The sequence below is a fragment of the Vitis riparia genome, chromosome 14, assembly GCF_004353265.1.
Source record: "Vitis riparia cultivar Riparia Gloire de Montpellier isolate 1030 chromosome 14, EGFV_Vit.rip_1.0, whole genome shotgun sequence".
Classification (NCBI taxonomy): Eukaryota; Viridiplantae; Streptophyta; class Magnoliopsida; order Vitales; family Vitaceae; genus Vitis; species Vitis riparia.
This window is the reverse complement of record NC_048444.1, coordinates 27,761,952-27,774,568: the sequence shown is the minus strand read 5'-3', so window position 1 is coordinate 27,774,568 and position 12,617 is coordinate 27,761,952. Positions and strand designations below refer to the sequence as shown.

At 32.7% G+C, this 12,617-nt stretch overlaps 1 protein-coding gene and 1 long non-coding RNA gene across 2 annotated transcripts; one reads left to right on the top strand and one right to left on the bottom strand.

Annotated features, from left to right (window-relative positions):
* The first annotated feature begins 2,703 nt into the window (after nucleotides 1–2,703).
* Nucleotides 2,704–3,693, top strand: LOC117930621 (UPF0481 protein At3g47200-like). The gene has a single exon (XM_034851254.1). It carries the CDS (start codon nucleotides 2,704–2,706, stop codon nucleotides 3,691–3,693), a length of 990 nt encoding a protein of 329 aa, XP_034707145.1.
* A 2,452-nt stretch (nucleotides 3,694–6,145) lies between these two features.
* LOC117929511 lies at nucleotides 6,146–9,336 on the bottom strand. The gene is made up of 3 exons (XR_004653773.1): nucleotides 9,080–9,336; nucleotides 6,377–6,445; nucleotides 6,146–6,282 (listed from the first exon to the last, which is right to left on the bottom strand). It is a non-coding gene; the product is annotated as an uncharacterized LOC117929511 (long non-coding RNA).
* Between the last annotated feature and the right edge of the window lie 3,281 nt (nucleotides 9,337–12,617).

Below are 12,617 nucleotides of genomic sequence, written 5' to 3'. Positions count from 1 at the left end.
GATGACAAAAAAACCAAGTGCATAGGAAAAAAACGAGGCTCAAAACAGACATCGGATGAAGTTACACGCGCATCACACACTTGACCCGCGAGTGGGAAACGTGCAACACATGTGCTGGAGGTTATCTTCAACCTCCAGCAGTGGGTCAAAAAATTTGCAATTCGGGTTAAATGACACGATTGCTATCCAGTTACAAACAATTGAAAAAAGAATGTTTTTCGATCGAGATCTCGAGGGGTTTTAAACTTTAGGTTGTTTCTAACAATTCTAAGTCATTTAATCATCAAAAAACAACTTAAAGATCTTCATAATTGATTAACAAAATTCGATTTTTATACTTCTATAGCCAAGATCGAAAAATTCTATTTTAACACCTATTTCGGCCTCATTTTACATGTATTTTTACCTTAACAATATAAGAAATCTCTCTACAACAATTAATTAAACAAAAAACATTTCAATCTTACTTGATTTAAAAAAAATATAAAACGAATTTTCTAGGGTTCATACCCATATTTTCGAATTTTCAATTTTTAACAAACTGAGCCAAAAAAACGAATTTGATGCTACATATAAACTATAATATATGTAAACAACAAAATCCAAGAGTTTAATTTGGGTAAAACACAATAATTTGAACAAATAAAATTTTTCTTGAATCTTTAAACAAGAAAATTTCAAAAATTTAAAAACTTAATTACTCCCAATTTAAACAAGGAAATTGCACATATAATATATCAATTTGAAGTTTGTGACCAGAGGAACAAAAGGCCTAAAGTTTCACAATCAAAAGAAACCAAAAAACCATACACAGTCATGGATTACAGATTCGGCTCCAAAAATAAAATAAAATAAACTAAGAAACTAAAAATTTAATTTTCGATTTCCAATTATAGATCCTAAATCATGTAAATCTAGCTCTGATACCACATGTAGAATATTTACATAATCACATAAATTAATCATACATGATTAAAAGATACTAATAATAAAAAATCACTATAAAGAACATGTTTGAGTCATCACAAAAAAACAAGTGACTAATTGTTGCAACCAAATCTTCATCTCTATGATTTTGATAACAACTATGATGGCTTTATGAGAAAACAGAAAGACCTCTCATCTAAATTAGAGAGGGGACTTAGCATAACTCAATATTGGGTTCTCATTGGGCCCTCCCATAATGGGCTTCAATGAGACCCATAGCTTACACTTACCACTCAATTGAGCTTCTACTCAAAATATGCAAAACTCAATCCAAATATGATTACTAGTTAATTGAGCTCATTATATAGTAGACTATCCATTGACCTGTTTTTTGCAAATACAAATTATTCAATTAATGTTAGCCCATATTCAATCAATGCTGCTACTCATCAATTCCTAGAGGGCCAACTCAATTAAAGGGTGATAGCCGCACATCCTAACAGTTTCCATGAAAGGACAATGTTTGAATTTACTACTCATCTTGCCGCACATGCGTATAAAAAAGTATTGAGATATTGCATGGAAGGCACGAAGACAACCTTTCAATGCTGCTACTCATCAATTCTAGGAGGGCCAACTCAATTAAAGGGCGATAGTTGCACATCCTATCATTTTCTGGTCTCTATGGACTATCATGGCTTTCGTTACAACTGTTTTGATACTATTTCTTACTTGGGTTCATACTTACTACTGTACCACGCTCTTCTCGGTAATTAATATATATATATATATATATATATATATAGGGTTAATTATGACTGTGATGTGTTGTTTTTTTTCTTGTTTAGTGTGTATGATTAGAGAAATAAAGATATATATATATATATAACACTTTAACCTTGTGAAATAGAATTTGTTTATGATATGTATATCATACCATTTTAGTTCATAAAATTATTGAAGGAGCTTAATTTGTCATAAAAGGAACCAACATATCATATTTACATGGACGATAAATGAGCGATTACGTTATATATATATATATAAAATTCCAACTTTCCAAGATTGAAGTCAATACATCAAGATATTATTTTATTTGAAAGTATTATAAAGAAGGAAAAACAATTAAAATTTGTAAAATTTATGAGATCAAATTACAAATATTTTTATCAAACTTATCCGATTTAAAGATTTTAGAAGGTTAAAAAGATATTATTGAGAGATACAAATCAAGTTGTAGTTTTTATATTTGAGTAATCAAATCGCAAAAAATTTCCATATTTTACTTTGAGCAATTTCTATTCGATCAAGGTCAAGTGATAATAAATAAGAAATTATGTAATATTCGAATAAGAGATGATATAATAAATTTTTAATTCTTTCCGCTTGTAATCATTTTCTATAATTATTTGTCGTTCACTTTCAATCTCATCACTTGAACACAAATTGGGGCCAGCCAGGAGAGAGATTTTTTGGTAGGATGAGTTATTGAATATAAATTGGTGACGTGTCAGCATCTTGGAGGGTCCATACATGGTTGCAATATCATTATTTACTGTTCTTTTTAATAAGAATAATGTTTAAACTTTGTAGTCATCAATCTTGGCCCACATGCGTACCAAAAAGTATTTGAATTATTGCTGCTACTCGCCAACATAGTTAAACTGCACATCCCAACAGTTTCCATGAAAGGACAATAATTGCATTTGATTGCAAATATATCCTGGCCGGAATCCATCCCCACAGTTTCCCCGTGAACTAATTTACTTTAAGACTATGTTTGGTTCCGGAAAGCACTATTCCATGGAAGAGCAGCAAGGAAGGAGGAACGTTAATGGAGAGAGAGAACTAGAAGGCGGCCAACCAAGCAGGAACAGTGGCCAAACTGGCCTCGAACCTGAGGAGCACAGGATTGACATTGTTGAAATTAGTCCTAGGGTGAAGAATTGGATTGAGTCTCTCAAAAAGGCAGAAGAAAGCACTCAATCTCAAAGCCAGTGGCGAAGGATAACAAAGGTTCCTCAGTTGTTGAGGGGGACCCAGGATTTCAAGAAATTGTACGAACCGAGGGTAATTTCAATCGGTCCTTACCACCACGGCAAGCCCCACCTTCACCCAGTGCAAATGATCAAGCCTCTATGTGCCCGAAACTTCCTGGCTGATAGTAACCAGGAAATCGAAGCATTGTACACAAAAATTGAAAGTAATATCGAGGCAGTGAGGAAGTGCTATAATAAGAGACCGACGATCAAGTATGATAATGAGGCACTCGCCTGGATGATGCTTCTGGATGGGTGTTCTTTACTACAATTCATCCGCCGGAAAGATCTGAGAAAGTTTCTTAGAGAACACCATATAAATTTTGTGATGCAGGACTTGTTCTTGCTGGAGAACCAACTTCCCTTTGGAGTTCTCAAGTTGATTTTTGAGGGAGCAAAATTCAATGATGGTTTAACAATGGAAGAGATGATAAAAAAATTCGTCACTGACAACGGAAGGCTAGAAGAGTCGACATTAGAAATACATCTGGAAGAGGCCTCTCATATCCTCGGCCTTTTGCGAAGTGCTCTCCTAGGCCAGAGTCAGCCCGAACAAGAGCGGCCACCTGATAAAAAGAAAAGTCGTCGGCGTCTCAAGGAATATGTGGGCGGTTCTGTAGCCCATGTAAAAAAGGCAAACAACGAGGCATTCGGCAGTCTTTTCGAAACATCAAGGAGCTTAAAGCTGCCGGGATCCATCTCCAATCAAGTAGAACGAGATTCTTGACAGACATTTCTTTCAATTCCTACTTCTTCCGTGGCTACCTGAATCTTCCCCCAATAATCGTTGATGACTTCACGAAGTCCAGGTTCTTGAACATTGTAGCCTACGAAATGTGTCCAGATGCCCCACATGACTATACGGTCACTTCTTATATATGCTTCCTTTACGAACTCATTGATCATGCAGAGGATGTGAAGGAGCTGAGATCTAAGCACATTCTCCGCAACTGTCTTGGTAGCGATGAAGATGTGGCCCATATTTTCAACGACATCGCCAACGACGTGGTAAGTACCGGAGTTTATGGACATGTGAAAGCTAGTATTCAGGAACACTACGACAGGAAAGTGAGTACTTGGATAGCTGAAGTCCGTCACATACATTTCAGGTCTCCATGGACTGTCACGGCTTTCATTGCTGCTGTTTTGATACTATTTCTTACTGGGGTTCAGGCCTACTACAGTCTTCCCGGTAATTAATATATATGTATATATATATATATATATATATATATTGGGTTAATTATGACTGTGATGTGTGGTTTTCTTGTTTGGTGTGTATGATTAGAGAAATAAAGATGTATAGATTGTTAAGTTGTATGACTGGATTTCATTGATGCAATATTATTAGTCTTTTCCTCCCCATGAGTTTGCTATCATCTATAATATCTCTTTGAACTCACAATTTTCAGCTACCTTCTTTGTCTTCTTTTTCATAGACCAGGATGATACATAAGTTAATATTATGCAAAGAAATAAGTGTTATAAATTTAAAATAGAATGTATATTTTTTAACTTTTCAATATTTATGACAATCGTTAGAGGTTGATAAATATACATTTTTTTTTATAGATTTTTTTATTTAAATTTTTTTCATTATATTTTATATATTTTTTCTAATTTATTTAAAAATTTTCCATTATATTTTATAAAATGTTAAAAATATTATTTTTTATTACCCACATGCGAAGCACGTGTTTTTAGACTAGAATATATAAAAGTGTCCACTTGAATAGAAGTAAAAAAAATAAAATAAAATGTAATTTCAAGTAAGTTTATTAAATTAGGTTATACTATATGGTTTTTTTTTTTTTTTTTTTGTTCAAACCTATTATGCTCCTTAATATAATAAATTTGCTAATCATCTCACCTCTCAAGGTGATTATCCAAATTTCTATGATAATTTCTATGAGAAAATATTCCGTTATTTGTAAAATAACAAAACATAATTTATATTATAACAATCCATATAACTTAAATTAGTATATGCCAAAAAAAATAATATAAATTAAAAACAATAATTTAGGTTGTTCCTTCACTTCTTAGGACTTTATGGAACTCTCCCTAATCTTCTTGTGATTTTTCATAATTTATATATCCTATCTAATTAAAAATTTTAGGAAAAAAAATGAGTGAATATTTCTATATTGCTCGATAGGATGTCTTTCATCTAAAGCAGTTAAAAATTATAAGTCAATACAACACAATCATATGCTAAAATACAATACTCCATTTATATTATATTACATTAAATGAAATATCAACCATACAAAATTAAAAGTGTGTATGATAATATTTTTACTTGAATTGTTTTTAATGAAATTTTTTTTTTCAATAAGTGTTTTTAAGAGAATTAACTATTAAATGTTTTTCTAGAAAACATTACAAGCGATTTCTCAATATTATAAGTGATTTTTAAAAAATTTTAAAAGTGTTTTCCAACTTTTGCCAAACACTTTTTTTAAAAAAAGAAAAAAAGAAAAAAAAAACACTTTTTAGGGTAAAAGTGTTTTAAAATAACATTGCCAATTGGATTCTAAATAATCTAAATTGTCACTTTTTTTATTTCAATTATATATATTATATAAAATATTTTTAATTTTTTTATACAAAGTAAATAAATTATTTAATATATTCAAACATATGGTTGATCTCATTCAATCAATTGATATAAATCTTTCTTTTGAAGTAAACATAATGCAAATAATTACATATTATCAAACAACGAACAATTGTATTGAGATTTTCATAAAAAGATATACGTCCATATTTAAACACGTTTTTTATTTGGAGTATTCTCGATATAAACTTTTATATCTTTCACATTAAAGTTTCTTAATTTATTCTCTTTAGTCATTTCAATTTTTTAAAAAATTTTTTCCACCATTTTTCAAGATCTTTTTATTCTCATTTCTATTTCATATAACAATTTTTTCTACTTTTCTTCTCATATAACCATGGAGGCAAATAATACGATTGTCCAATAATATTATCTAATAATATAAAACAAGTAATTTAAATATATAATAACATTTAAATGAAAATGTTGTGAATTGCAGTAATATCTAGGCTACCAAAAATGTACTCATAATCACATACACAAAATTATAAATGAATTGCAGTAATATTCACAAGTCAACACTTTCATCCATGAATTTTCAGTTTCAATATGTTGTGAATAAGTACAAATTTGAGCATCAGAAATTGAATCAGAACTTACCATACATATGAAACATGGTGACCAAATAGCTACAGAAGCAAGAAGCATTCCGAAAGCCATGACAACCATTGTCTCTACTGTCTCCTGGCTTCCTTCCTATCAAAGTATAAAACAATTTGATGGTTGAAACTAGTTGCTTAGTCATAAGTTCATATGATTTCCATCCAGCTCAGAATGCTTATAGTCATACCTCGGCAGATATACCTGCAACGTTTATGTTGTGTCAATGCAGCTCTAGTTGCTCCGCCTGCAACACCATCTAATTTTGAAGAGTGTAAAATTGGATTTTGATTAGAAATACCAACACAATGTGCATTATTCTTATTCAGCAGAAAATTTTCCAATTCCACTGACAATATTGACTACCAAACAAATGTTAAGATCACAAACAGTACTAACATATTAACATGTCATGTTCACCAAAATAGTATGAGCTAGGGCAATAAAAACCAGAAAGTAGCACTTCCCAATAGATCTTAATAGCTTTTCATTTTGTAATAATGAATTGGAGTATACAAAACCTTACTGAACAATCTTGATAGGCTCCCTAAGCAATCTAGGAAAACAAACGCTGAAGGGAACAAAGGAGAAACAAAATCCGTTAACATTCCTCCAACCCACACAGAAGCCCCTCATACCATTTTAAGACATAGAGAATGAAAAGGATAACAAAATTATTACCAACTATACGCATGGCAACCATATTTAAGTGGAATTAATTTCCAAGTTCATGGGGAATCCAATACTATACACTGATATATGGTAGTCCTCTTACTAGTTAACATAGAGGAGCAAAAGCCTAACTCCAATCACTTTATTACAAATTGATGAATACCAATCCAGAAGTTAGGAGACATTGCACAACAAACTAGTAGCTAAATTGGTACTTAGTGGCCCCAACCGTAAACAATGCTCTCCTTAACCATGTGAAACAAAGAGAAAATTAAGGGAAAATATCCAGGCCAAATGAGAAAACAGACATGGGAGAAATGTCTGTTTTTGGTAATTATTAATATTTAATTAATTATTAATGATATTAAAAACATTATGAAGAAAATTATATAATTTCTATATTTTTGATAATTAATTAAAAGATTTTGCATTTAATTATAAAATAATTATAATTAATTTGCTCTTTAAAATATTCTTTTAATATTTTCTTTATATAATGAGTTTAAGTATATATAAATTTATTGCACATTATATATCAAAGGGCAAGTTAGTCCAGATGACAAGTGGGTGGGGTTGGTTTGGGGTTCAAATCCCCTTGGAAGCAAAATGGGAGGCGCATTGTAGCGTCACGGTAACACATTGACTTTACTGGTTACTGCGTTGCAGTAGGTAGACTTTCTTTGCTGAAATTTCATCCTAGAGATATTTTTTCTATTTTGTCAATTAATCAACAAATTCTGAAATACCACCTCGATTTTTTGTCTGCCCGTTTCATTTTGTCAGTCACTGATACGCAAAATTTTGATGAAATTTCATTGAAATTATCCAAAATTTTCTTCCCAGTATACCACCCGCCCTTTAATTAAATTTCATATCATAATAAAACTACCATATTACCATTTTAAGCTTTTATTTTTTCAAATATATAAACTTTAGGGGCTAACCATCAATTATTTAATCATTCAATGTATAATAATGAGTTTCTCAATTCATAATGACATTAATTTAATCCACTTCTGTTGCCAATTATACTTCAGTTAAATCAGTCTTTTAAAAATTAAATTAAATATACTAAATGATAATATTCAAAATAATTAATCAATTTACCTTTTTATATAAATTCTTAAATTTATATAGCATAATGTAATCTTAATTTCATTACGATAGAATTTTGCTTCATGTTTTATAATTTCATAAGGTTGAATTCCAATTATAATTAAAAAATAAATTGATCTATTATAATATTAAATTAAATATTTTTTAAAAATTTTATTATAACGATTTGATATAATATGAATCTCACCAAGTATTTCTAATTAAGGTTCTTTGATAATTAGCTTCTAACAATAAAATTAATTTTTATAATACATGCAGTATTCAAATGTCAAAAATCCAATCTCAAATAACTTTTAAGTTTAATTTTTGAAATTCCTAATTTTGAAATGTGACTTGGCAAGAATTTAAATTAATGATGGCTTGACCTAATTAAATAAAATATTTACACGTGAATGTTCACTAACATCATCATGAATGGTCTAAATAAATGAATGTTCTAGACCCTTCATTCTGGATGATGTTGAGGATAGTCATCAGCAGTAGAAACATCTTCTGGACCAATTAAAATACCAACAGTTACCATTCGTTTATTTAGACCATTCACTCTGGATGATGCTGAGGATAGTCATAAGCAGTAGACTAACATCTTATGTACCAATTGACATTCCAGCAGTGATTAGGCCAAGGTGGTGATCCAATATTCCATGGAAGAGTAGCAAGAAAAGAGGAACGTTGGGGAGATAGAACTAGAAGGCGGCCAACCAAGCAGGAACAATGGCTAAACTGGCCTCGTGCCTGAGGAGCACAGGATTGACATTGTTGAAATCAGTCGTAGGGTGAAAAATTGGATTGAGGCTTTCAAAAAAACAGAAGCAAGGACTCAATCTCAATGGCCAAGGATACCAAAGGTTCCTCACATTCTGAGGGGGACCCAAGATTTCAAGAAATTGTACTAACCAAGGGTAATTTCGATCGATCCCTACCACCACGGCAAGCCCCACCTTCACCCAGTGCAAATGATCAAGCCTCTATGTGCTTGAGACTTCCTGGCTGATAGTCACCAGGAAATCGAAGCATTGTACACAAAAATTGAAAGTAATATCGAGGCAGTGAGGAAGTGCTATAATAAGAGACCGACAATCAAGTATGATAATGAGGCACTCACCTGGATAATGCTTCTGGATGGGTGTTTTTTACTACAATTCATCTGCAACCAACAATATGACCGCAAAGTCGATATGAGTGAAGTTCTTAGAGATCACCAAATAAATTTGTGGAGCATGACTTGTTCTTGCTGGAGAACCAACTTCCCTTCGGAGTCCTCGAGTTGATTTTTGAGAAAGCAAAAATCGAGGATGATTCAATAATGCAAGAGACGATAAAAAAATTCGTCACTCCTGAGAATAGAAAGCCAGATGGTTCGACATCAAAACCAGAGCTGGAAGAGAAGGACGAAGAGCCCTCTCATCTCCTCGACCTTTTGCGAAGTGCTCTGCTAGGCAGGTATAAAAGGAGTAGCAAGAAAAAAGTGGGGAGTCAGACCGAACAAGAGCAGGAAGATGAGAAAAAAGGGAGAGTCGTCGTTGTTGTATGGAGGAGAAGATGGGAGGAGTCAGCCCAAACCAAAGCAGCAAGATGAGAATTTCTTAGAATTTTCGAAATTGAGAATTTTGGGAAAAGAAAAACGAAAACGAAAATGAAAAGTGAATTAATTAAAACTATTTAGAATTAATTAAGTAAAAAATTAAATTAAATTGCTTATTAATAAAATTGAGAAAATTAATTTTTGGGTTGATGTTTAATAAATTAAATTGTGTGTTGTTAAAAAAAATTGAATTGGAAATGAAATAAGCAAATGAAAATAAATAAAAGAAAAAAATAAATAAATCAAAAAGTTGGATAGTGGGCCGTGAGATGTGGGTTGTTAAAACAAAGGGAATTAATTCATTGGGCCTTGGATATTGGGCCGTGGACTGGTGGTGGCTGTTGGATTAGTAAAAAAAATCAAAATAAAGGAGAAAGTGGTAGAGGAGACTCGTGGGATTGTTCTTGTCAACGAAACTTTGACCTCCGTCCAACGTCTGTTTCAGCTCAAATTTTGAGGAGGTGTTCTACTTGACGAGAGGAATGATTCTACATTGGCTGATCGTGATTGTAACTGTCAAATTCTTAGATCTGTGGTAGGAGAATCTAACCCTAAAACTTTAATTAAATGCGTTTTTCATTGAAAAAAAATTATAAACCTTGTCATTATGAGTTAAGTAGGTAATATTGGTATTGTAGGATTTTTTTTTAATTATTTGGAATTTTTGGTAATTTTGGGAATTCTTTTTGGTTGATAAATAATTGTTTTGGGTTGTTAAAAATTATTAGAAGTGTGGGAAAATTCCGGAATTAGGGTACAATTTCAAATCTAGTGATATGTGAACTTTTGAGAATTGATTGGAATATTTTCGGTAATTTTATTGTGGAAAATTAATTATTTTCAAATATTGAAAATTATTAGAATTATTGGGAAATTCCGAAAGTGTCGTACAATTTCACGTTTATTGATATGTGAATTTTTGAAAATTTGTTGGGATATTTTCGGATATTTTAATGTGGAAATTATTAAGAAATTTTGGAATTGTGACATTCATTTGCATCATGGTTGTGTGAAGAAAGGATAAAAATTGTGAAAAATGTATGAAATGGAAAAAGAAAGAAAAAAAAATGAAATAGTGATGAAAAGTGAAAGCCCGTGTGAGGCGAATTAAGAAGGGAGAGAGATCCCTAGGGTGAAAGACCCAAAAGTTTACCTCGGGAAGACTCCGAATGGAGAGTGTATTTAGGTGAGGATACGTATCATTCGATGAAAGCCCGAGAACGATAGTGCATTGTATGATTGTGTGTCACACGTTCATATACATTCATTTAATGGTTGAATGTTGTGGAATTGTGTATAATATTATATATTAAATTGTGTGACTTGATTAATACTGAAATATTCAAATGATTTTTCATCGAATGACTATTCATTTATTGTATTTTAATGTAAATAGGGGGCAAGAAAGCTCTATGGAAAAATGGTGGTTCAATTCGATGTTGTCTAACGAGAAGTTAGAATACAAGTATGGGCTAAGTAAATCAAGCCCCAATTAGTATTCCTTTTATGCAAAAATGTCCCTTGGATAACTTACATAATCTCCATTACTAATCCTTTATGTACCTTGGTTTGAACTGTTTCTTTTGTGTTCTTTGAAACTTAATAATCCCCATTAACCCTTTGGGTGTTAGGCATCCTATTGAGCCATGTTGAAATGCTCGCCCCTTCCTTTTTTACATCTTTTTAGACACATATATCACTCTTCAGGATCCACAAGTGGGGTAGGGAGGACTTCAGGATGCCCTTGGAGCGGTCTAGTGGAACGTGTCTTATTTATTGCATTTGTGATATTGGTACTTGTTTTAATAAATTATGAACTATGGATGTGTAATGAGACCTTAATTTGATTAAGGGGATTAGCTATGAACTTTTATTTTGGACAGTAATGATAATTATTAAATCTTGATGTGTTTGAGTAATGTTTGAAATATTGTTAGTTGGTGAGAACCCTAGTGTGGTTTATACGTGGGAAAAAATAATTTAGAGTGTTTTGGTTGACTGCCAGTGTGGAGTGGGAGAAACCCTTAGGGTCAAACTTTTGACCTGGGGTCATGGGCCAAATTTTGGGTTGCCCGGAATTTGGGTCGTGACAGCGTGGTATCAGAGCCAAGGTTGCATAATAACTTGGGGTCAATGTTTGTGGGTGTTTGTGTGTATTGTAATGTTATGATTTTCTGTATGTGTTAGTTAACGAGTTGATTATTAATTGAATTATGTATTGTGATTGTATGAAAGTGAAAGTTTTGATAGTTGTTGAAGTTGATAAATGGGTACATGTGAATTTATTTTGCTCACCTTGATGATGTGGTTGAATTAGGGATTGTTAAATTTGAAATGGTGGGAAGGACCAGAAGAGGAAAATCTAAGAGAAATGAGGAGTTTGAGTTGGTAAGAGAAGAACTCTGAGAAGTAAGAAGGGAGTTGAGAGAGACTGTCCAGTTGATGAGAGAATAGGGTTCTAGGAGATCAGGAGGTACCCAGGGCCATAAGGATTCAGACCACTCACATAAGAGGAGCTGCACTGAGAGGCCAATAATGAGCCAGATGGAAGCAATGAAGAGATTCATGGTGATGCAACCTCCATCTTTTAATGGAGAGCCTAGTGCAGAAGCAGCTGAGCATTGGTTGAGGAGAATGAGAAGAATTCTGGTGGGGCTGGACATACCTGAGGAAAGAAGGGTAGGTCTGGCAGCATACATGCTTGTTGACAAAGTTGATTTCTAGTGGGAATTAATGAAAAGAGTGTATGACACAAAGGTTATGACCTGGGAGGAATTTGAGAGAATCTTCCTAGTCAAGTATTTTGAAGAGGTGGCAAAGCATGCTAAGAGGATGGAGTTTGAGCACCTCATCTAAGGAACCATGTCGGTGTTGGAGTATGAGTCACTTTTTTCGGAGTTGTCTAGAATTTCTTTGGGGATGATCAGTGAGGAATAGGAAAATGCTAGAAGGTTCCAGTAGGGGTTGAGGCTTGCTATTAGGAATAGATTAGTCCCATTGGCAATAAGGGACTATTCTGAGTTTATTAAGAGGGCTTTGTTGGTGGAGTAGGACATTA